The sequence below is a fragment of the Lagenorhynchus albirostris genome, chromosome 4 (assembly GCF_949774975.1).
Source record: "Lagenorhynchus albirostris chromosome 4, mLagAlb1.1, whole genome shotgun sequence".
NCBI classification, from domain to species: Eukaryota; Metazoa; Chordata; class Mammalia; order Artiodactyla; family Delphinidae; genus Lagenorhynchus; species Lagenorhynchus albirostris.
This window is the reverse complement of record NC_083098.1, coordinates 86648634-86675407: the sequence shown is the minus strand read 5'-3', so window position 1 is coordinate 86675407 and position 26774 is coordinate 86648634. Positions and strand designations below refer to the sequence as shown.

At 37.6% G+C, this 26774-nt stretch overlaps 1 protein-coding gene across 1 annotated transcript; it reads right to left on the bottom strand.

The window, feature by feature from the left end:
* Positions 1 to 19480: 19480 nt before the first annotated feature.
* On the bottom strand, positions 19481 to 19804 carry LOC132519382 (elongin-B-like). Its single transcript, XM_060147318.1, has one exon. It carries the CDS (start codon positions 19801 to 19803, stop codon positions 19507 to 19509), a length of 297 nt encoding a protein of 98 aa, XP_060003301.1. The 5' UTR covers position 19804; the 3' UTR covers positions 19481 to 19506.
* Between the last annotated feature and the right edge of the window lie 6970 nt (positions 19805 to 26774).

Sequence of the window (26774 nt, the reverse complement as noted above, 5' to 3'; positions counted from 1 at the left end):
AGTAAGACACAGCATCTTCAACAGGGACACACTGAGGTATTTTCTCTCTCCTTTCCCTTGGCAACTCCTCCCTAGTTTATAGAATATTCAGGGGACAAGGTTATTCTGGCCTTTATCTATTCACCCAAATGTATTTTTTATGGCATAAACTTTATGTCTCAAATCCTTCAGGGCTTTGATTCTCAAAACATCATTTCTTTCAAACTAGTGCCTCTGTTGTAAATTTCAAGAGACTTTAGATGATTCAAACATGGCAGAATTACTCCCTTGTGATCTATGTTCAGCTGGTAAAATCTGCCCTGTGGCAAGGGATAGATTAAATGTCTATCCAGTTTGAATGGGGAAGAGCCAGGTGGTACAAGAAAGTGCCTTAGGAAGAGATTGGGGCTGTGTGGGACACATTCATTCATGTTTTAAACCGTTTTTCAGATACACATGCTTTGATTACACAAGAACCTTGTACTTAGAAGTCTTTATCATGAAAAGTTTTAGGACTTGTTATGCTTCCTTCTATGTTTATTTTCTCCCTTTCGTGTCATATGACAGAACTCAGAGGCCATATTTCCTTATAAGAAATAACTATCAGATGATGTGTTATTTCTTTAAGTAATGGACCAAAGATTTCTAAATATGCAAATATCCATGGAACTAAACCTGCCTTCTGCTCTTTGGGGCACACTAAGTAAATTGAACCATCCATGATTATATGACTTCATTTGGAGCAGATTAGGGGAGAGAAAACATTCATTTCTTTTTTCTTGTTAGTAGCTCTATTTCATACCCCCATCTCTTGATGAAGCATTGAATTCTAGCAGCACATTCTTGTCTCCAAAAGCACAGCTTTTTTTTTAATTGTGAGAAGGCTTAATGAGAAGTGACAACCTGCCTACTCATGATGAATCAATTTTTAGACTATCTAAACTTTCCTAATTAATTTATTTCCAATGTGATTTTCATCCTTCTTAGTATTTTACTGATTTCTGGATTAATCAACTGCAACATTTCTATTGAAATCAAATGTAGCACCAATTCAAGTAATTTATCCTTGTGAGAGCTTACTTTCCAAAGCTCTTACCCATACCCTAATTTCCAAAACACAGAAAACAGATACTTTAACACTTTTTAGATGTACCATGTAACCTACTCCTTCCCGGAGCACGTGATTCTCCAATTTGTTCCTGTCCATTAGTCTTCTATTATATTCACTTTCCCCTTTGCCAGCATAGACTTAATGTCTGTCACTATAAAGATGCTCGCACTCCCTTGCTCCTTTGTCCTTTTGTTACACTTGATAGCTAAACCACAATGTAGATAAACTTAACTATCTTCTTTCTCTGTGCCTGCACCCAAACAGCTCCTGAAACAAAGTGCAATAGCCATTAGGAAAAAAAAAAAAAACAGCCAGTGTCAAAATGATGAACACATGAGCCGTAACCTGGTAGATGAAGCAGTGGGCCTGGATTTTAGAGCCCCACTCAACCTCAAGCAATCTCAGATAGAGATATTGAGAAGTCCCCTCAATTAGCATGTTGGTCCTGAAACAAGCAACCAGCTGGGACTGCATAACTTTAATTAGGAAGCATATTCAGGTGGCTTACATCAGAGACATGAACTCAAGGTAATGAAATAGAAGGTGGATATAAAACTAGATGGACAAAAGAGTGAACTTTAATGTAAACTATGGACTTTGGGTGATTATGATGTGTCAGCGCAGGTTCACCAACTGTAGTTAGTATACCACTCTGCTGGGAGATGTTGATAATGAGAGAGGCTATGCATATGTTTGGGTGGAGCACACATGGGAATCTGTACCTTCTCTTCAATTTTTCTGTGAACCTAAAACTGCTTTAAAAAATAAAGTCAGGACTTCCCTGGTGGTCCAGTATAAAGAATCTGCCTTACAATGCAGGGGACGTGGGTTCGATCCCTGGTCAGAGAACTAAGATCCCATATGCCACGGGGCAACTAAGGCCACATGCCACAACTACTGAGCTTGTGCACCTCAACTAGAGAGCCTGCGTGCCTCAAACTATAGAGCCCATGCGCTCTGGAACCTGCACGCCACAAGTACAGAGCCCACACGCCCTGGAGCCTACACACCATAACTACAGAGAGAAAACCCACACGCCACAGCTAGAGAGAAGCCCACGCACCACAGTGAAAGATCCCACATGCCTCAACGAAGATCCCGCATGCCACAACTAAGACCCTACACAGCCAAAAATAAATAATAAATAAATCTTAAAAACAAAATAAAGTCAATAGAACAAAAGTAACTAGATGGACTGTTTACTAACCAGTTCTGTCCTGGAGGTTCTCCATATTGTAATGAATGTGGATTGAAAACTAATATTAGAACCATGTTGTATTAATCTCTGGAGTTTGGAGTTTGCCATATATATATATATATTTAATTTTATTGACATACAGTTGATCTACAATATTGTAATTTCTTCTGTGCAGCAAAGTGACTCAGTTACATATATATATATATATATATATATATATATATATATATATTCTTTTCCATTACGGTTTGTCACAGTATATTGAATATAGTTCCCTGTGCTATACAATAGGACCTTTTTGTTTATCCATCCTACGTATAATAGTTTGCTTCTACTAATCCCAAACTTCCATGCCTTCCCTCCCCTCCCCTCCCCCCCTCCCCCTCGGCAACCACAAGTCTATTCTCTATACCTGTGAGTCTGCTTTTGTTTTGTACACATGTTAATTTGTATCCTATTTTATTTTATTTTACTTTTGTGTGTGCTTTATTCATTTTTTAAAAAAAACTTTATTTATTTTTTCATTTTTGGCTGCATTGGGTCTTAGTTGTGGCGTGTGGGCTTCTCATTACAGTGGCTTCTCTTGTTGCGTAGCATGCGCTCTAGGCGCGAGGGCTTCAGCAGTTGTGGTGCACGGGCTTAGTTGCTCTGCAGCATGTGAGATCTTCCCGGACCAGGGCTCGAACCCTTGTTCCCTGCATTGGCAGACAGATTCTTAACCGCTGCACCACCAGGGAAGTCCTGTGTGTTTTATTTTTTTAGCATCTTTATTGAAGTATAATTGCTTTACAATGGTGTCTTAGTTTCTGCTTTATAACAAAGTGAATCAGCTATACATATACATATGTTCCCATATCTCCTCCCTATCCCACCCCTCTAGGTGGTCACAAAGCACAGAGCTGATTTCCCTGTGCTATGCAGCTGCTTCCCACTAGCTATCTATTTTACATTTGGTAGTGTATATATGTCCATGCCACTCTCTCACTTCATCCCAGCTTACCCTTCCCCCTCCCCGTGTCCACAAGTACATTCTCTACATCTGTGTCTTTATTCCTGTCCTGTCCCTAGGTTCCTCAGAACCATTTTTGGGTTTTTTTTACATTCTATATATATGTGTTAACATACAGTATTTGTTTTTCTCTTTCTGACTTACTTCACTCTGTAGGACAGACTCTAGGTCCATCCACCTCACTACAAATTTCGTTTCTTTCTATGGCTGAGTAATATTCCATTGTATATATGTGCCACATCTTCTTTATCCATTCATCTGTTGATGGACACTTAGGTTACTTCCATGTCCTGGCTCTTGTAAATAGTGCTGCAATGAGCATTGTTGTACAGGACTCTTTTTGAATTATGGTTTTCTCAGGGTATATGCCCAGTAGTGGGATTGCTGGGTCATATGGTAGCTCTGTTTTTAGTTTTTTAAGGAAACTCCATACTGTTCTCCATAGTGGCTGTATCAATTTACATTCCCACCAACAACATAAGAGGGTTCCGTTTTCTCCACACCCTCTCCAGCATTTATTGTTCGTAGATTTTTCAATGATGGCCATTCTGACTGGTTTGAGGTGATACCTCACTGTACTTTTGATTTGCATTTTTCTAATGATTAGTGATGTTGAGCATGCTTTCATGTGTTTGTTGGCAATCTGTATATCTTCTTTGAAGAAATGTCTGTTTACACCTTCTGCCCATTTTTGGATTGGGTTGCTTGTTTTTTTGATATTGAGCTTCATGAGCTGCTTGTATATTTTGGAGATTAATCCCTTGTCAGTTGCTTCATTTGCAAATACTTTCTCCCATTCTGAGGGTTGTCTTTTCGTCTTGTCTATGGTTTCCTTTGCTGTGCAAAAGCTTTGAAGTTTCATTAGGTCCCATTTGTTTAGTTTTGTTTTTATTTCCATTTCTCTAGGAGGTGGGTCAAAAAGGATCTTGCTGTGATTTATGTCATAGAGTGTTCTGCCTGTGTTTTCCTCTAAGTGTTTTATAGTATCTATCCTTACATTTAGGTCTTTAATACATTTTGAGTTTATTTTTGTGTATGGTGTTAGGGAATGTTCTAATTTCATTCTTTTATTCATTAGCTGTCCAGTTTTCCCAGCACCACTTATTGAAGAGGCTGTCTTTTCTCCACTGTATATTCTTGCCTCCTTTATCAAAGATAAGGTGACCATACTTGCATGAGTTTATCTCTGGGCTTTCAATCCTCTTGCATTGATCTATCTTTCTGTTTTTGTGCCAGTACCATACTGTCTTGATTACTGTAGCTTTGTAGTATAGTCTGAAGTCAGGGAGCCTGATTCCTCCAGCTCCATTTTTCTTTCTCAAGATTGCTTTGGCTATTTGGGGTCTTTTGTGTTTCCATACAAATTGCGAAAATTTTCGTTCTAGTTCTGTGAATAATGCCCTTGGTAGTTTGATAGGGATTGCATTGAATCTGTAGATTACTTTGTGTAGTATAGTCATTTTCACAGTGTTGATTCTTCCAATCCAAGAACATGGTATATCTCTCCGTTTGTTTGTATCATCTTTAATTTTTTCATCAGTGTCTTGTAGTTTTCTGCATACAGGTCTTTTGTCTCCTTAGGTAGGTTTATTCCTAGGTATTTGATTCTTTTTGTTGCAGTGGTAAATGGGAGTGTTTCCTTAATTTCTCTTTCAGATTTTTCATCATTAATGTATAGGAATGCAAGAGATTTCTGTGCATTAAATTGTAGCCTGCTACTTTACCAGATCCATTAATTAGCTCTAGCAGTTTTCTGATAGTATCTTTAGGATTCTCTATTTTTAGTTTTTTGAGGAACCTCCATCCTGTTTTCCATAGTGGCTGCACCAACTTACATTCCCACCAACAGTATAAGAGGGTTCACTTTTCTCCATATCCTCTCCAGCATTTGTTATTTGCAGACTATTTTTTTTCTTTCTTTATTTGGCTGTGTTGGGTCTTCGTTACTGTGTGCAGGCTTTCTCTTGTTGCGAAGAGCCAGGGCTACTCTTCATTGCGGTGCGCGGGCTTCTCATTGCAGTGGTTTCTCTTGTTGCAGAGCACAGGCTCTAGGCACATGGACTTCAGTAGTTGTAGCATGCCTTCTCAGTTGTTGTGGCTCATGGGCTCCAGAGTGCAGGCTCAGTAGTTGTGGTGCACCGGTTTAGTTGCTCTGTGGCATGTGTGATTTTCCTGGGGCAGGGCTCGAACCATGTCCCCTGCATTGGCCGGCAGATTCTTAACCACTGTGCCACCAGGGAAGTCCTGCAGACTTTTTAATGATGGCCACTCTGACCTATGTGAGGTGGTATCCCATTATAGTTTTGATTTTCATTCCTCCAATGATTAGTGATGTTGAGCATCTTTTCATGTACCTGTTGGCCATCTTTATGTCTTCTTTGGAGAAATGCCTATTTAGGTCTTTTGATTGGTTTGTTTTTTGTTGTTGAGTTGTATGAGCTGTTTGTATGTTTTGGAAATTAAGCCCTTGTTGGTTGCATTATTTGCAAATATTTTCTCCCAGTCTGTAGGTTGTTTTTTTGTTGTTGTTTATGGTTTCCTGCTTACCCCAACTTCTGATTTCTACCCTTGCTATGCTACTGAAAATACTTTCTTGGACATCTCCCATCACTTCTTGTTACCAAACCAGTGTCTCTTTGCCACTCTCCAACTTCCCCCACTTCTCTGTGCTTAATATTGCTTGCTCCTCTATCTTACTGGAATTCACCTCTTTTCACTTAGATGCTTGGAAGGGTAAATTGTCAATGACCAAGGAGTGGGATTTCACCCTTGTCCCAAAATTCTCCATAAATGGGAAGCAATAGTTTGAAAGTGCATTTAATTTTGTAAAATGTCTGTACAAGTTAAATATATGTATGTTTTTTTGTGTAATGTAAAAAATAAAACATGTAAACCTAGAAGTCTGTCTTCATTTCCTGCCCTCTACACCAACCCATCCCACTCCTCCTCAGTTAGTTAAATAACCTGGTGAGTATCCTTCCAGTGCTTTTTCTGTGTATCCATAGTAATACACTGATATGTATATAGAAATAGATATTTTACAAACATAAATGATATATACTTAGTGATATATGCATAGTTTTTTTTGGTAACACATGAGCTCAGGTGTCTATTTTTATGAAACCTGTGTATTGCTTTAAAGCTAAAAGGAAGAGCTACTAAGGGTAGGAAAGAGAATAGCATGAAAAGTGGGGAGACACGAAGATGGACAGATGGCTTGGTTTATGCTTAAAATATCTTATAAATACATAGGCATATTTCATGTCCATGCCACACAAAGATTCTTAAATTTAGCAGTGGAGGATTAAGTGCAGATTTTGGGATTTGGATTCCTTTTTTAATAGTCTTTTTGTTGCTAACGTTGAAAATGAAACCACAGAGAGATTAATTTAAGGGGCATCAATTAAATTCAATTTCAGTTTTTATTAGGCACTTGAAAAAGAGGACTTATTTCTATATGGCTTTATTTTAATAGTAGGCTTTGATTTTCAAAAGGTGTGAAGTTGAAAGGAGTTACAGTCAAGGAATAGAAAGAGAGCATCTTAATTTTAGTACTCTTCACATTCTGGCTCTGCTGCCCAAGATGATTGTATTTCACAGCCTACTCAATGCTGTAAATATCTTTACATGTGGTAAGTCTTATCCTAGCACTGTAGTAACATGCCTTAAACAAAGCATTAAAAGCTTTGAACAAGATGGCATCTGAGTATAGTGAGGTTTACCCATTTTCTAGAAATATGAAACATCTTTCGAAGTGACTTTCAGAGAATGAAGAAAGATTTGTACTACATAAGAGAGGATTTCAATGTTCAGGTTAAAAAGAAACTGGTTGAAAAGACTTTAGGGGATTTTTCTATAATCTAAATGATTAGAGACTAATATCTCGTTAAGCACTCTATTGTAAAAGGGAAAGGTTATATAGAAGGGCAGATATTAGAAACTGGCTGGGGATTTAAAGGTAAGGATAAGCAATACTGTATTATCATAGATATAGTAGTTACAAACACTGGAGTTATAATTAATCATGTTACATTGAAAGAAGTTAACAGTGATCATTAGCTATTTACCTGTAGAGATCAGAAAGAGAGATTTAAATAAAACATTTTACACAAAAAGATCCAAAACTGAAAAATACTTTAGAATTTAGGGACCATTAAAGAAGAGATGAAGAATGCATTAATACACATTTAATGAAGGATTGAGGAAACTGGTATCTTTTCCTAAGTGCTTGAAAACTTATGATGGCCTAACCCTCAGATGCATGGGGTGAAAAAATTATTTAAGCAAGAAAGCATCGATTGATATTTTTTTCTCATTTATTCCTATAAATGTGGCTAGAAAGACCTTAGTAACTGATAACTTCAAGATTGGCAATTCTCATTTTAATCATTAATGTTGAACATCATACATACCAGAAGCGTTAAAGAAATGTGGCAAACAATTGTTTTGAGTTTTAATGATGTGTTGCTTGCATTTCTCAAGGCAACTGTTGAGGGGCTATTTATTTCTTCCCAGGTAAGGACCCACTTGCCACCTGCCATACTAACATGAATTCTTAATCTGAACAGATGGGCTTTCCACAGGTGTGGTTACCAAAAAGAAAGAGGAGGGGGATGGGGAATATGACACACATTTATTTTCTTTAAAATAAAAAGGCATCATGTTATGAAAACCAAGATGCCAAGCTGGGACAATGTGAGAGTAGCATTGACATATATACACTACCAAATGTAAAATAGATAGCTAGTGGGAAGCAGCCGCATGGCACAGGGAGATCAGCTCAGTGCTTTGTGACCACCTAGAGGGGTGGGATAGGGAGGGTGAGAGGGAGATGCAAGAGGGAGGAGAAATGGGGATAAATGTATCTGTATAGCTGATTCACTTTGTTATACAGCAGAAACTAACACACCATTGTAAAGCAATTACACTCCAATAAAGATGTTTAAAAATAAATAAGTAAAACCAAGACACCTTACATTTACTAATCTTTTATCACTGTCCAATTGAGACCCAATTTAGAGAATATTTTGAATAAATTAAACTTCCTAAGTACAGATAGATATCTGGTGAAACCTTGGATTCTGCCCTCACATTGTTCCACCCACTCTCACCTGAGACCCTTACTATATCAGTCTAAGGCTCTATGCAGGTGAACGTATGCTTAAATACTCCTCCAGGAAATTTCAGTATGAGCACATCCCATCACCACAACCAAATGATAACAACTGCTTCAGTGTTTCTGTAAAGTGTAATTGAAGAGAGAAATCGAAACTCCTCAGTGTATGATCTTGACCCAGTTAAGCACTTACCATTATATTGATTTCTATTTTCTTTTACCCTTCTAAAACTCAGAATCCCTCTTTCCAGGGACAACCTCTTCCTCATGCTTTGTAGGCACTGACACTGATCCTGTTATTTCTTTAATCCTCTCCTCTTAGCCACACAAGTGGTCACATGTCCTGTTCAGTTCTATCCTATCCCTCCAGCCACAGTGACTCAAAGTGAGCCAGTGAGACTGCCTGCCAGGAATTTCTGCCAGAGCCACCAAGGAGAGGACAAGTGTTACTTTTTCCGCTGAGAGTGTTAAGCTGGGAAGGTGTGCCTTGAGCCCCGTATCCCTCATATCTGCCGTATTCTAGAAACAAACATTCCAGAATTTTCAATTATGTTTACACTGGCTTAAGTTGGGTTTCTATCATGGCAATTTGTTCAAGTTGGGCAAATGAACAGGCCCAACAAACACATCACACTATATGGGTAATGGCTTAAATTCTTTGACCTCTTTTCTTCACCTATACAATTTGGATAATGGCATCGACCATGCATATACCAGAGAAATAATGATGAGCTCTAACATTTAAGATGCAAAGCATTTATTATCTTCTAATGGGTTATCCAAATGATGTTTCATATACAGCTCTCTAAAATAAACACTTAATTGAAACAATAACAGCAATCCAAGCCAATTATTTAGTAGTATGTAAAAATGTCTTGTTTTATATTTCTTAATCCTTAATGAGTTATTTTGTTGTCACATAAATATTGCTCATCAGCAAAACAAAAATCTTCAATCTATTTATAAACCAATAATCAACAACAATGAATAATTCTTTATTCACTTAATAGTTTAATCATGTGATAGTTATATCTAAATAGCTCTTTCTTCTTTGAAAACATTATACTTTGTCTCTAATTTCATGGTACAATATGTATCAGTGCCTCTCAAATTTACCAATCACCTGGGGATCATGTTAAAATGCAGATTCTAAAATGCAGATTCTAAAATGCAGATTCTAAAATGCAGATTCAGTAGATCTGAGGATGGGACCTGAGATATGGTATTTCTTTTTTCTCTTTACCTTTAATTTTTTTCAGCTTTATTGAGATACAATTCATGTATAGCATTGTGTAAAAGTCTAAGGCATACAATGTGATGATTTGATACACCTATTTATCATGAAATGATTACTATAATAGGGTTAGTACACAGCTCCATCACCTCATATAATTACCTCTGTGTGTATGTGTGTTTGTGTGTATTGAGAACATTTAAGATTTACTCTCTTTCAGGTATATAATACAGTATTTTTAACTATAGTGACCATGCTATACATTAGATCCCCAGAACTTACTCATTTTCTTTTTTCTTTTTTTTTTTTTTTTTGCGGTACGCGGGCCTCTCACTGTTGCGGCCTCTCCCGTTGCGGAGCACAGGCTCCGGACACGCAGGCTCAGCATCCATGGCTCACGGGCCCAGCCGCTCCGCGGCATGTGGGATCCTCCCGGACCCGGGGCACGAACCCGTGTTCCCTGCATCGGCAGGCGGACTCTCAACTACTGTGCCACCAGGGAAGCCCTACCGTTTTTATTTTGTTATTTTTTTGTTTTTTCTTACTGAAGTTTGATTAACATGTCCCATTTCCTCCACCCCACCCCCACCTAGCTCCTGACAATCACCATTCCACTCTCTGCTTTTATGAATCTGGCACGTTTGTGTTCCACATACAAGTGGATTTATTTCACTTAGCATAATGCCCTTAGGGTCCATCCATGTTCTCATAAATGACAGGATCTCCTTCTTTTTAAAGGCTGAATAATATTCCATTGTATGTATATATATCACAACTTCTTTATCCATACATCCATCGATAGACAGGTTGTTTCCATGTCTTGGCTATTGTGAATAATGCTGCAATGAACATAGGGATGCAGATATCTTTTCACAATAGTTATTTCATTTCCTGCAGATATATTCCCACAAATGGAATTGCGGGATCATATGGTAGTTCTATTTTTAATTTTTTGAGGAACCTGCTTACTGTTTTCTACATTAGCTATAGCAATTTACATTTCTACCAGTAGTGCACACGGTTTCCCTTTTCTACACATCCTCACCAACAATTGTTATCCCCCCCTTTTTTTTATAATAGACATCCCAAAATGTAGGAGTTGCTATGTCATTGTAGTTTTGGTTTGCATTTCCCTGATGGTTAGTAATGCTGAGCATTTTTCGTGTACCTGTTGGCAATTCGCATGTCTTCTTTGGAAAAATGTCTACTCAGGACCTCTGCCAAGTTTTAATCAGATTGTTTGCCTGTTTGTTTTGCTCTTGAGTTGTATAAGTTTCTTATATATTTTGGATGTTAACTCATTATTGGATAGATAGTTTGTAAGTATTTCTCACAAGCTTCAGGTGAAAGTTGCATCTGGGCTGCAAACCAGCTTTGAGCATCAAAGGACTAGAACAAAACCCCACAACAATATAAACACTAGTCAGATGAGTTGGGAGTTGAAAGATTTCAGGTAATATAGTCTTTGTTTTCTAATTTAAAAATGAACTATGTGATTATAACAAATCTTGGCTTTCATTTTCTCAAGATGAAAATATTGAAATTTATATACAATAAACATAGGAACACAGTGGGTGCTTAGTAAATTATTGACTGACTGACATGAAAAATATCATAGAAATCCATGTCCTTGGACTTTTAAGGACCTACTATTCTAAGGGGAAAAAAATGGGCTTTTTTTATTAGGTAATAAAAAAAGCTCTCTGTAGGAGAGCTTCCAGACTTATATTCAATCTTCATTTTCACATACTAATCAATTTGACAAATATATGTATAAGATCCTGCATTTTCAATTTTAAAAATTGAGCTTATAATGAACTGTTGTTCACAGTTGAGTGGCCTAGTTCATACTGAAAAGATAGGTTGAAATTGTCGGTGAATGATGAAACACATTTCTGACCAAGTGTCTTCAAGAAAACATACACTGGAATGTGATTGTCAGTTATGATGGCTTCTTAAAGGCAGCCTGCATTAGAATGGTGTGCAAATTTCCTTTCTATCCCTTGTAGTGCCCCAGCAGAATAGTAAATATACCATTTTAATATAAAATAGACATCCCAGTTCAAAAGTTGTAGGATATAAGTGACCTTATAAAAGCCAGAAGACATGAATTATTCTGAGAGGCAACATTATTTCACGAAGAAATGCACAAAATTCAGCCATGAAATTTCAGCTAAGAGGTAGGTATTCCTTCTTAGCATAAAAGATTTTGACATTCTCTGCTTAAGAGACTTTTAAAGTGAGAGAAATTTAGTGTAACTCAATAATGTTGGGGTGATCGATGGATGCAGTTTCCTTTCTTTAAAGTAGAATATCAGCTGTTCAGCTGAGTTGTTGATGAATTGATTTGACCCAACCTTAAGGATATAGCTGAAAAACAGTAATAATAAGATCAACATTTTTCAGGGTTTTATTATCCCTTGATCAACTAAGTCTATTTCAGCTTTTAGTTACTAATCAATGTTCCACTAATGCCTTTTACAACAATTCAAAATGACTTGATAGAGCCTCATAAGAGTTGATTTGGTTAATTTTCCCCTTCACATAGGTAAATGTGATCAAATGTATTTTCATTTAGTGAGACCTACGGTGGTTTAGGATTTTTGAAGTTTATGGGCAGATCTTTTATGAAACTGAATGAGAATTTTCAGCAACACTTCCATGATCTCTAAACAAAAGAAAAATCTGAGAGTTGATATAAGATCAGAGCACCTTGTTAAGTTTAACATCAATTCCAGCACAAAGTTATGTGCAATTTGAAGGATAAAAATGACCAGTCTAAAAAGATTTACCCACATAGTGTAGATGATCATTTGTCCATTCAGTTCTTAAGGGGGCTTTTTATGCCTATAGAGATCATTTTTTTCACTGGTGGTTTTGGAAACTGAGGGAGAAAATGCAGTTTTCAAAATGTGAGCAGCAATGCAAAAAGACCATCAACTGTATAACATGGCCCAATTATTTATGAGATTTTCAAGAATCCTTTTTTTTTTTTTTTTGCTATATGTTGCCTCTTTCTTAATCACAGGTTTGAAAGTGGACTACTGAGTTGAAAGGAAGAAAAGCTGAAGAAATGAGTTTATGAATTTAGTTCCATATGGAAACCTCCCTTACATATCTCAGCACATAGCAGTACATAACATATGTAGATTAATGATTTGATTTAGATTAAATATGACTTGTTATTTAAGTACAAAGATAAATGATTAATATCATCATGTTTCCCAAGCCATAAAAACCCAACCCTTTAAAATATTTAAAGAAGCTATATATCATATGAAAGCATTTTTTATGTTCTTTTCTCTATGGTTTGCTGTTGTGTTGCTGTTGTCTGAAGATTTGAAGTAGATTTCTGAATCTTTTGGAAAATTTTTAGTAGAGTTAGTCCCATGGGGAGTTTTTGCCACTTGATCATTATCTTGACCGGGAAGTAAACATAAGTCAGATAACATGTGAGGCATTTAACATGACACCTAGCATATACCATCTATTTAGCATTTGCAAAATTATGTATGGTATGCTATATAATTTCTGCATTCAGTATTACACAAATCAGAGACATTTTTCATGTAAAATAAAATGTCTTTAATCACTAACATAGAAAAAAATCGGTGTTCAGGCGAAACTTCATCATAATTGCAAAATATTTAGATTTTTTAAAAAACACGGATGAAGAAGCTCAGTCTTTTCCCCTTTTAGCAGATGTGAGTAATTTTCAAGACAGCTCTAATGGTAAGAACTGGGGACCTGCTCCTTTAACGCACATGTGCTAAAATGTTCTGTTTCCCAGCTTTATAATTAGAGATTATTTCACATTGATTTTCAGCACAGATAAAATTTAGCTCACTTAAGATATGACAGCCATCATCTCTTATTTTCATTAAACATGCTCTAGAGCGGGTGGTTATAGAAATAAGGGAGGAATTAGCATCTGAAAGTTTAAAGATGATTGCAAAATCTTTTCCTTAGAAAATTATGGGTTTCCCTTGGCTTAGCTTACCTAAAATAAATCAGCATTGCTCCAAGTGGCAGCCTCTGCTGCCTGATGTATCACACTTGAGCGTTCATCTACATCCACAAAAGTATGATTTCCGCTATTCCAAAATATAAGCTGTGTCTCGCTCTTGAGATGTGGGGACAATTGGCTGAGTCTTTTACCAAAGCCCATATGCCCCCATATAATTTGCCCACTTTTTCTTCTCTGAATGTGTCTCAGCATAAATGCATCTGCTTCACCATACATGCTCCTCAAAGCATATAATTGCCTATGCCTGGTAGCAAGCTTTTCAGTGAAATTAAAAATTTAAGGAACTATTTCTAGTTCTGTTTTAAAAATAAATAAAACTTTGTCTCTGTAGGGCCATCAGACAAATCAAGTTAGTTCTTTCACTGATGATCATTTCCTGTGGTGTCCATTCAACAAGAAAAAGGGTCAGTTCATGTTGGCTGGCTTTCAGTGGTGGCTCTGTCAGCATTTGGAGATTATGAGAGTTCTTGGCCTTGTTTCTTTGGGACCAAACACTGATACTCTGTGGAAGAGGGTCCATGAGATGCTCAGGATTTTTAAAAAATTCTCTAAGTTCTCATATGTCTTTCTATTGGCTTCTGGAAAACCAAAGAAATAACCATAGAATCAAGGGCATACATCTCACTGTTCATCTTTCTCATTAATTTCAGGATATGAGGCCACTGAATTGTGCACTACAGAAAACTTATGATTTAGTTGCACTTGTTACTTGGTATTAGACAAGCCAGTAATGGAGTTCTTATAGAGTCAAGGCTGATTTGACATGGGTAAAAAGAGTGAAGTGCAGAAAGAAACAGATAAAGCAAGGGTGCAAGAAGAATAGAGACAAGAGATCATTTGGTCCCAGCAGATAGAAAATGTGACCTTGGTCCCTGACTTTATGGTTCCTACTTCTTGTAGCTAATGAGACGTCTCTGAATTTCCTATCCTTATAGGCTACGAGATACCACTGCTTCTTTCCAATAGAGTCTCCAAAGCATTCAATCACTTGAGTTTGTACTATGTGCCCTGCATTGTAGCAGGTACTAAGCAGACAACATATATATATATATATATATATATATATATATATATATATATATATATATATATAAAGAGGAAGTGCAATCTGTTATGGAAGCATATAGTTTGGGTAGCATGAGTCATTAACCTAGTCTGGTAGAGAGGAATACCAGTACTGGTTAAGAAGGATCTCTTTGAGTAAGTAACTTGTCAGCTGAGACCTGAAGGATGATGGGCAATTGACTAGGAGAAGGGAGAGGGGAAAGTGGAAGCGTTCCAAGCAAAGGACAAAAGAGCTGCAAAAAGCCCAAGGACAGAGAATTGGTATTTTGAGGAAATGCTTATATAAGGAAATCCAATACAGCCCAAAAGGAAACTGAAGAATAAGTAAGAGTCAAAACTTGGGAATGCTTTTTTTTAATTACTGTTAATTTATAATATATTTTGAAATTAGAAAATGTAATGCCTCCAGCTTTGTTCTTCATCAAGATTGCTTTGGCTACTTGAGGTCTCTTATGGTTCCATTTGAATTTTAGGACTTTTTTATATTTCTGTAAAAAATACCATTGGGATTTTGATGGGGATAACATTGAATCTGTAGATCACTTGAGGTAATTAAAACAGTGTTTTACTGGCATAAAGACAGACATGTAGAGCAATGGAACAGAATAGAGAGTCCAGAAATGAACTGACATATAAGTAGTCAACTGATCTTCCACAAGGATTCCAAGAACACACAATGGCGAAAGGATAGTCTTTGCAACAATGGTGGGGAAAACTGAATATCCACATACAAAAGAATGAAATTGGACCCTTGTCTTATACAAAAATAAACTCAAAATGTATTAAAAATGTAAATGTAAGACTTGAAACTGTAAAATTTCTAGAGGGTCTTAACAGTGCTTTCTTATTCATGACACCAAAAGCACAAACAAAAGCAAAAATAAACATGTGGGACTACATCAGACTAGAAAGCTCTGCACAGCAAAGAAAACAATCAACAGAATTAAATGGCAACCTGTGGAATGGGAGAAAATATTTGCAGACCATATATCTGATATGGGGTTAATATTCAAAATATATAAGGAACTCTTACAGCTCAATAGCAAAATATATATATAACCCAATTTAAAAATGGGCAAAGGACTTGAACAGACATTTCTTCAAAGACATACAAATGGCCAACAGATACATGAAAAGGTGCTCAACATCACTGTCATCAAAGAAACGCAAATCAAAACCACAATGAGATATCACCTCATATAAATAATAACAAATTAACACATACACCTTAAATTTACACAATGTTATGCCAAGTATATTTCAATAATTTTTTAAAAGGAAGACTATTCTCAAAAAGCAAATTAACAAGTGTTGGGTAGGATGTGGAGAAATTGGAAGCCTTGTACACTGTTGGTGGGAATGTAAATGTTGCAGCACTATAGAGCTACCATATAATCCAGAAAGCCCACTTCTGGGTGTATATCCAAAGGAAGGGAAATCACTATCTCAAAGTGGTGTTTGCACTCCCATGTTCATCACAGCATTATTCACAGTAGCCAAGGTATGGAAACAACCTAAGTGTCTGTTGATGGATGAATAGATAAAGAAGGAAATCCTGTCATATGCAACAACATGGATAAGCCTGGAGAAGATTATGCTAAATGAAATGATCCAGTCACTGAAGGACAGATACTGCATGATTCCACTTATATAAGGCATCAAAAATAGTCAAACTAATAGAAGTAGACATTAGAATGGCGGTTGCTAGGGGCTAGGGGATGGGGAGTGGAGAGGGTGAGTGGGGATTTTTTCAATAGGTATAAGTTTTTAGTTATTCAAGATGAAAAAGTTCTAGAGATCTACAGTACAACATAGTACCTCTAGTTAACAATACTGTGTTGTGCACTTTTTAAAAATTAGGAGAATAGATCTCATGTTAAGAGCTCTTACCACAAAAGAAAGAAAGTGGGGCAAGAAGAGACTTTTGGAGGTGATGGGTATGTTTATTACTTTTGACTGTTGTGTTGGTTTCATGGGTATGCACATGTCCAAGCTCATCAAATTATGGACATTAGATATGTACAGTCTTGTATATAAGTTATATTTCAATAAACCTGTTTTTAAGATCTTTGGGAATACTTTTAAGAACTCTGGATTTTATTCTAAATGCTTGGAGAAACTAAAGTTTTTAAGAAGGGTTGTGACATTTGCGTTTTTCACCATTTAGGACAAATTAAGTCTGTTGTATTAAATACAGAGGGAGATGATATTAACTGGGACTAAAGCCATAGTTCTCAACTGGGGGCATTACTGCTTCCCAGTGAACATTCGGTAATGCCTGGAGACATTTCTAATTGTCACAACTCTGGGGGGAAGGACGAAGGGCCGTCATTGACATCTAGTTGGTAGAAGCCAGAGATGCTGCTAAACATCCTACAATGCACAGGACAATCTACCATAACAAAGAATTATCTGATCGAACATGTCAATGGTGTGAAAGTTGAGAAACCATGGAGTTGATCGAAAGTAATGGAAATCAAGAGAAGTGGCATATTAGAAAGATATTTAGGAAGTAAAATCAATAGGATTTAGTGATTAGACAGCATGGTCAAATGTAAGAATCAAAAAAGCTTGACTCTTACGTTTCTGGCTTGAGCAAGTAGTTGGTGGTTGGTGATACCACGAACTGATTTAGGGGACAATTTTGGAAGAATAGATTTTATATGGAGTAGAGTGGGAAAGATGAAGAATACCATGTTTAACATTTTGCCTCTGAGGTGCCTCCAAGGCAGTCAAAGGACTTTTCTGGTATACGTGTGTATGAGCATTTCTGAGACTCAGGAGAAGCACAGGATGGAGTTAAACATTTCGGAGTTGTTATGAGGAATAAATTAGATACGTCAAATGAAGAGCTTAGTAGAGTGCCTGGCACATTATAACCGACCATTAAATGTTATTATTACTGACAGTATTGGAGTGATTCAATTGAAGCCAAAAGGGTGAATAAGATTGCTTTAGGAAGGGAAGTAAAATGAAAGAGAAGAGGATGGAGCCCTAAGAAATACTCAAAAAAAGGAGCGGCAGAGGAGGAGCTAGGAACTGATTATGCAAATAGAGACGAGACGTGGGAGGCAAACCAGGAGTATGTGTGTCCCATGAAACAAAGGGAGGAGATGGTTTCTAGAGGAGTTAATGGTCAACCATACCAAATGCTTCTCTGAGTTCAAGTAGATTGAGAATTAATCTTTTTTCAAATACATTTGAAAATTAGGTCTTTGGTGTTCTTGGAAAATGCTGGTTTGGTAAAGCACCGGGGAGAGATTGGAGTGGGTTGGGGAGTTAAGAGGAGAAGAAATTGTAACTTTTCAGCAACTCTTTTGAAAAGCCTCTTTCTTCTCCAAGAAGAAAGCACAGAGAGGAAGAAACAAAAGACTTCTCAATAGAAATATTTGATGAGAAGAAAACCTTAGCTTGGTTGTCATTGCCATATACTGAATAGCTGCTCTCTTTTGGTCACTCACCTTGGCATTTCATACTTTTGAAAAGAAACATGAAGGAGCAATGATATAAATGAGGTGATCTGTGTATGGAAGGGCATGGACAGAGCAAATGCCGTAATTTTTCATTGCTCCAGAACCAAAAGCTAATGACTCAGATTCACCTCTCTGCCTTGAACGTACTTTGGCTGAAGGTTAATCACATTAATTCCTGTGAGTCAACATCTGCCATGTGCTGGAAAAATCTTGTCAACCATTCCAATATTTAGAGCCCCATATGATGACTTTCAAAATTTCCTGAACCATCAGAATCCTGCCAACTTCAAACGTTTCTTGGGTTAACTCATTTCTACCCAATAAATACTTGGCTGCTGAGAATCTAGAAACTATTGCCTTTGAAAATCAGGGATCTTAAATTGAGGAATATGGAAGACTGCAGAAGGAAAGAGGAGAGCCAGAGTATGGCCACAAAGAAGACCAGAGAAAATGGATATCAGAATTGTGAATGGATGCTTTTGCCAACCAGACAATCACATCAAGTCTAAAATAAAAGGAGACCTCAGTTCTTTCTCTCCATTTTTCTCTCAAACTACCTTTTTGCCTAAAAAATATCAGGACTTAGATGTGGTCAGCTCATCTCTAGACTAAAACGTAAAAACCGGTGGGTGTTCTGAGTTCACATTTCAACCCATCACAATACTAATTACTATAATGATGACCCAGACCAGTGCTTCTCAAACTGTAATGTGCATACAAATTCCCTGGGGATCTTATTAAAATGCAGATTCTGATTCAGTAGATTTGGAAGGGGGACCAAGATTCTTTAGTTTTTTATATATATATATATATATATATATATATATATATGGTTTTCTTTTTAACTGATTTATTTATTTTTAGCTGTGTTGGGTCCTCCTTGCTGAGCCCGGGCTTTCTCTAGTCGCAGCGAGCAGGGCCTACTCTTTGCGGTGCACAGGCTTCTCATTGCCGTGGCTTCTCTTGTTGTGGAGCACGGGCTCTAGGCATGCAGGCTTCAGTAGTTGTGGCACTCAGGCTCAGTAGTTGTGGCTCTCGAGCTCTACAGCGCAGGCTCAGTAGTTGTGGCGCACGGGCTTAGTTGCTCCGCGGCATGTGGGATCTTCCTGGACCAGGGCTCAAATCCACGTCCGTTGCTTTGGCAGGCAGATTCTTAACCACTGCGCCACCAGGGAAGTCCCAGATTCTGTATTTTTTTGGGGGGGCACCCAAATCTCTTATTGGGGTGCAGTTGGTGGGAGGGGGACTCTCACTGCAGACCCTGTTCATTGCCACTGCTTCCTCAGTCCTGTGGCTACATCACCTCCAGCAGCTCACGTGGGCTGGAGAAGGGCTGGATGTGCAGGGTCTCAAAGGCTTCATCTGCTCTGAAGGCTAGCCCCACAGTGGCTGGGGCCTGAGGCCATGCTGTCTGGCTGGTGAAGCCACACTCGCCCAATGTCTTTCTGTCGTCCAGAAGCTGGTCGTCCTTGTACAGCCGCTGCTCCACCAGCGGCCACTTGAGGATGCCCTCGACAATGCGCTTCAGCTCGAACATGGTGCTCGATTCCTTGGCGTCCATGAAGATGGTGGTCTTGTGGTGCCGGATCATGAGGAACACGTCTATTGCAGCGGCTGCCTCTCCCCCTTGACGCACCCGTGCGGCCGCACTCCGCCCTGTTCCCGGCAGCCCACCCCCAGAATCTATATTTTTAACAGCTAATTCTATTGCCTTTGAAATCAAGGGCCACACGTTGCATTAACAGTTTCAAAGTAAAATTACTTCTAATGATCCATCTCATTATTTCTTAATCTATGTAAAATTTTGTGATTCAGAATCTAGTACACAATTTCAGTCCATCAGAATCATCATAAAAGTAAGTTTTTCATAGGGTATCGATGATCAGCTAATGTCCAAACAACGCTGAAAATTATTCAGAGCTTCCAATTACCTATGTCTTAATTATTAAAATTTTGCTGGGATGGGTCATTATGATATCTACAAAATTTTATATTTGACTCTCCTTTTAATTTATCTCAGATGCAAATTTTAACTTTTTAAATTGTAAAATAAAATTTGAGGTGTTAACTTAGGGTCGGTTCATGTTACTAGAAAATTAACATTTTTTGATTACAGAGTGACATAAGTGACATGAAAGAAATCTGAAAGTAATCAGTGATATGACCCTGTAACCAAGATAGGATATATAGATAAGCCAGAGTAAAGGCACTTAAATATCTGATACACTGCTTTTAGACAAAATTTCTGGTACCAGTGGCATTAATAGTAAACAAAGAGCAAAATCCTTGTTCAAAATACCTAACATGTAGCAGAGAGGCTAGTATATACTAAATTCTCTATACCAGTGTGTTGAACTTAGCTGAATTGGAAGGCTCTGCTCTATTAACTAAATGTCTTTGCCAGAAAAGGCCAATGAGAGAAAAAATACTAGCGTAGTAGAAAGAGCATTTTAATATGAGGGATGTATTCCCCAAAGCCTCTTTCCCTGTAGATTATTGCAGCCACCTTCACTCTCCGTTGTCTTTTTGTCATTTTGCTATACCCGATAAATGCTAACCTCAGATAAACACAATAGTCTGTCTTCTCAGTGCCTGCGTTCAAGTAGCTGAGATCCTCTGGAGCAAATCACATCACCAGGTTGATTGATAGCACTTTCAGTTTGTAATTCCAAGTCTCAACTGAGCTCTCTATATCCCTTATGATCTTATCATATTCCAGTTTCTGGAGAGACTCTTTCCTCCCTTCATACTCCTTCGATGACGGACTCCTCCAATATCTCCTTCACCATCAGTGGATGACCTTAGTTAAATGTGGCTCGTAGTTAAGACTTGGGCTCTAAAAGTAAGCTGTCTGGCTTTGTATTCAGGTTCCAGCAATTTACTTAAATGCAGCCTTAGGGATACATTTTTTTTTAACAGTTCTGTGCCTCAGTTCCTTATTGGTAAAAAGAGACAATAATATTTCCTGCCTCATAAGGTTATTGTAAGTAGTAAATGAGTCACTATATGTAAATCTTTTAAAATAATGCCTGCTGTCAATAAACCATCAATAAAAGTTTAGTATTATCCTAATTCTTTTTTTCACAGGAAAAGTAGAAGCCAACAGATAGAAATTCCCTTAACTACCCAACCCCATAACAACAAATCCATCTGCATCCTCATGACCTCATCTGAACCTAATTTCCTCCAAAAGGCCTTACTTCCTAATACCATCACATTGGGGTTAGGGATTTAATATACGAACTTGGGGCAAACACAAACAGTCTGTGACATCGACCTATGACTAACTGGCTCCCACCCAAGATCCTCTAGGTAAGGTTACAAATAAGTTCTGTATCCCTAAATTTGGTGGTCACTTTACTCAAGATCTTCTCTGCGTTCAACATTGACTACCTTTTTCTTTGACTTCTGTAACATCACGCTGCCCTGGTTTTCTTCTTATCTTCTTACCTCCTTAACTATCTACTCCATAGCTCATGCCAGAAATGTCACAATATCCAGTCATCATCAAGTCTGATGATTCTACAACCTTAATATGTTTAAGTGCATCCCTTTTCATGACTACTGATTCCATCATAGACAAAATGATATTCTTCTGCCTAACCATCTGAAATCTCATTTTTATTTTTCACACAGCATCCAGTGATCATCTTAAAACCTTATCATATAGCTCTCCTTCTGAATAGTCGCTTTTCATTATTTTTAGGTTGAAAGTTACATTTTTACATTTATGTTAACTTTACTATAAAAAATTCAAATAGGGCTTCCCTGGTGGCGCAGTGGTTGAGAGTCCGCCCGCCGATGCAGTGGACACGGGTTCGTGCCCCGGTCCAGGAGGATCCCACATGGCGCGAAGCGGCTGGGCCCGTGGGCCATGGCCGCTGGGCCTGCGCGTCTGGAGCCTGTGCTCCGCAATGGGAGAGGCCACAACAGTGAGAGGCCCGCGTACCGCAAAAAAGGAAGGGAAAGGGAAAAAAAAAATTCAAATATACTTCAAAGTAGGGAGAGTACTATAATGAATTCTCATATATCCATCATCTATCCCTAATTATTGTTATGATTTTATCATTTTTTCTTCATTTACTTTCTATTTGCTCAATTATTTTTTATTGTGGTAAGATATACCCAACATAAATTTTACCATTTTAACCATTTTCAAGCGTATCCTTCTATAGTATTAAGTACACATTGTCGTCCAATCATCATCACCATCCATCTCCTGAAGATTACATTTTTGTGACATGACACCTATGATAGGCATGAACTGTCCTCCACCCTGGGCCACTATAGGCAAGTCAGTCTGGCACTTATACACTTCCTTGAATATGACAAACTTACTCAAAACCTTCCCACCTGATTTTTCCTCTGCTTAAAATTATCCTCCTCTACTCATTGTTGAAGATTCAGCTTAAACATTAGTTCTTTCCCTAATAATGCATAGTAGGCAAGGTCTCCAGCTACATGTTCTTGCTATGCCTCCTACTTCCATGCATAGAGAGGAAGTACATCATAGGGCAAACTCTAGAGCCAGATTGCCTGGGTTTGAATTTTGGCTCTGGCTGACCCTGGGCAAATCACTGTATCTCTTTGTGTCTCAATTTCTATCTGTCAAATGGGGATAAATGTTTCTAGGTTATTTTGAGAATTATTTAAATATTTAGAATATGGCCAGGAAGTTAGTATTATGTAAGTACTAGCAATTACTACTCTCCTTCAAAGTACTTATGGATTTTGTGAAAGTTTTGTTAAATGTCTGTCTGCCTCCGTGGGTACCACTGCATTTGCAGAGCCCACATGGTGCCTGTCATGTCAGTGCTCAATCATCATTGGTTGAAAAATTGAACGAAGCCATCAGGTCTCTTCTTAAATAATACCAGCTCGGAATATTATTGTGAAGATCAAATTAAAGAATTCATGAAAGTTTTCTTTCTAAGCTTTGAATCCCAGTGCACTTCAAAATATTGTTATTGGGGAAGATCAGGCATAAACAAACAAAAATAAAGTGAATTTGAGTTGATGAGGAAGCACATATTAAATTGCCATAATACGTAATATGTATTCTTGTATCCCAAAATTAATTGCTTGAAATGCTAGTTTAAGGAAAAATAGGAAAATTTTACTTAGATTAATAAATTTGGGAAATGTTTCAACTAATTGTCCCCTTTTGTAGTTTCACAACATGGAGCATTAAAAAATGAAATTATTCAACTTTTTAACTCAGAATTTCATCAACTTATTTTTCTGGCCACAAAACATTTTTTTGCAGATTATCTATTAATTAGCCATAGGAAGTAAGCTTCATAGAATCTAGCTTGGGGTAGAAGTGATATGATTTTAGCAAGAACAAGATCACTGTATACCCAAATGGTCTGAGAATGCTTCAGGTACAAGTTGGAATGTGAGTTGAGCAATAGAAAGAATAGAATTTGGATAGGCCAAGAGAAAGGAAAAAAGCATTCTACATATAGATGACCAAATGTTAGCCACAGAAATGGGATTAATTTGGTAAATATATGGCCAAACTTAATATCAAATCTCATGGTCTTTCCAATTTTTTTTTAGGATGTTCAGTAAGAACTATAAAATGTTTTTTAAAATTTGATAGAGAAGCTGAGAAATGAACTAGCCCTTAAAGAGGGATGGGTTGGGGTAAGTGGTGTGGAGAAGAGAAAAAAAACGTAAAGTTTTCTGAAAGGGAGCGGAAAAAATGGACAGACAGATTTGCATTTATTGAGAGTCCCCCATGAGTTCTTTTCTGTATATTTTATCATTAAATCTCCCAACAGCAATTCTCAAAAGCAGTCATCACTATCTCCCTTTTACAAATAAGTAATCTGAGGCTCAGAGAGCTTATGTGATATGTCCAATAACACACAGCAGAGTTTCAATCATAGTCTAAAATATATGTTCTATTATACCACACTGTCTTCTAAATGCAATGAAAAATTAAACATATCCACACTTTTCTATCCTTTGATGCCAACCACCACTATCATCTCATTACACACTCAATAATGTCTTTCATACACACATACCTTCCCCTCCCTTGCCACATCTCCACACAGACACACAGAAGATGTGCTCTTCATGTTTCTGACTATAATTGTATTGTCCTGGAGGGCAGCCTCAAACCACATGTGGCTAGGGAGCACTTGAAATGTGGCTAGTCCAAATCGAGATATGCTGTGATGTAAAACACACATCAGATTTCAAAACCTTAGAACAAAAAGAAAGAAGGTAAAGTAGTTCATTAATAATTTTTATATTGATTATATGTTTAAAGAATAATATTTTGAATATATTGGATTAAATATACCATTGTTAAAGTTAATTTCTTCTGTTTCTCTCTCCTTTTTCAAGCAACTAGTAGAAAATTTTTAATTACATAGGCAGGTTATATTTATGGCTCATATTATGTTTCTATTGTACAGTTTTGGAACATAATATAAACTTTTTTATGTCCTTTTACATACTGTACTTGAAATTCCCAAGATTTCTCCCACAATTAGGATTAATCCCTTAAAATGCAAGTCCTCTTAAATGTCTGACACATTAAGCCATTATCTTTTTTGAATGAATTTATCAGGAATTAACCCAGTTATCTGGGAAGGCCCTGAATGAATGGGGCTGAGGCAGGGAAAAGGCTTTTTGATTCAGGTAGATTCCAGGTTAGGTACAGAAAGTGGGGGAAATGAATGGGTACTTGTTTTGGTGCTGCAGGAAAGTACCTTGGTTGGCAGGTTGGCAGAGAGTGAGGGGCTCAAGGAAGTTGGAAAGAAACTGCAAAATAAAAGAATTGCCAACCTGACAGTGTACCCAAGACGGGTCCTAAATACTCATTTTCATGACTTCTCGTTTAAAGACGGGATTTTGTTCCATAAAAGTTATGATCTTAATGCAAAGATAGACTCTGATCCTGTGACTCTGGTCCCATAACTCTGAGTAAGGCTTCAGCTCTGCAGTCTGGCCAGGGCTTTCTGGCAGCCCTCGGACTCATCAAGTACCATGGACCTTGGTGGGTGTTTGGCTTGAGGGAAAGGGCTAGCAGTCACCCTTGGCAAATAATTAGCAAGGCCCAGCGAAGCTGTTGGTTCAAAGTCTCCGGGTTTGGAAGAGGAAGAAGAATGACAGGCAGTATACTCCTCCATCAGTTATTTTGAGGAAAATTGTCAGTATTCCTTGTTATAGGGACCTCCCTTTCTGTCAGTTCTCAATTAGTTGTTTCATTATACCTATAAATTTATTCCTGATATGTAAACAATTTCTTGGGATATATTACACCAGGTGCTTATCTGAGGCAATTTGAGTACTCTTCTGACTGAACTTGAGAAATTGAGTGTGTGCTGTATTTGCTGTTTTTAATTGTTAAAACATGTATAATAGCAAGTGGTGAAGAAAATGGCACTGTTTTAGATCCTTCTGTTTTATGTAATTTAGCATTTAGATACCACTGTGTGTAACTTCTCAAAGAGAAATTTAAAGGATAGAATGTGATTTTTAAAGGGGAGACTTATAATCTTATTGTTTGAGATGTTGTTATCACATAAATGACAATATGTTTTGTATGTTGTAAAAATGAAATGAATTTAACTGTGTTAAGTGATGAGGAAATACTGGGATAAAGATACCAGCCCCATGATTATTTACTGTGTCACATTGACCCAATTACTTCATGAAGTTTGTTTCTCTTCTGTAACATGATGATAGTTAAATCTCCCTCCTAGGGTTAGGGTGAAGGAAAAAAAAATGGATGGACTATAAGTTACAATACACACCACCACCCAGAACAGAACAGATAACTTTCTCAGTGTTCTTCCTCCATTTTTAAAGTAGAGGGCATTACCTCCTTCACTCAAATATCAATTCAGAACATGCTAGAACAATTAGGTCTTCTTGGTAAATTCCCAAGTCCATTGTTCCAGCCACAGAGCATTCTTCTCTGGAACACCCTGTTTGAAAGGCCACTCCATCCCTGTCCCTCATGAGCACTCCTTCTGCCTCTCTTGCTAGCAAAATAAGAAAACGGCAATATTTTCTATCCCAGATGAGCTATCACCTCTTCTCTTCCAACATTTGCCTCTCTATCTTTATCTAGCAGCCCTTCCTCAAGAAAACAGTCTTTATTTTGCACTTGAGCCATTAACTAGAGAGCCTTTCCGAGACTGTGATATGATGGCAGAACCAGAGGCAGGACTTGGAGGTCTCAGTCTCCAAGACAGTCGCATTTTTCTCTCCTGGAAAGTTACAAGACCACTGATTTCAGTTCATTAATCAAGAAGAGCTTTCAAATAAGGAGAACCTTACAAAAATGGATCCAGCAGCCTCAGGAGGTAATAAGTTTCCCATCGTTGGAGGTGCTCCAACACATGCTAGAAAGCAACTTGTTTATTCACTGGGTAAATATTTAATGAGTTCCCACTTTGTGTCTGTGATGAGGTAACGGGGTAGAAAGTGAATAACATGACAAGGTCCCTCAGTCAAAGTGCTTCTGATCTAGTAGAGGAAACAAATACAAAATCTAATAATGTTATATCACTAATACCTAGTGAAGACATCCCATAG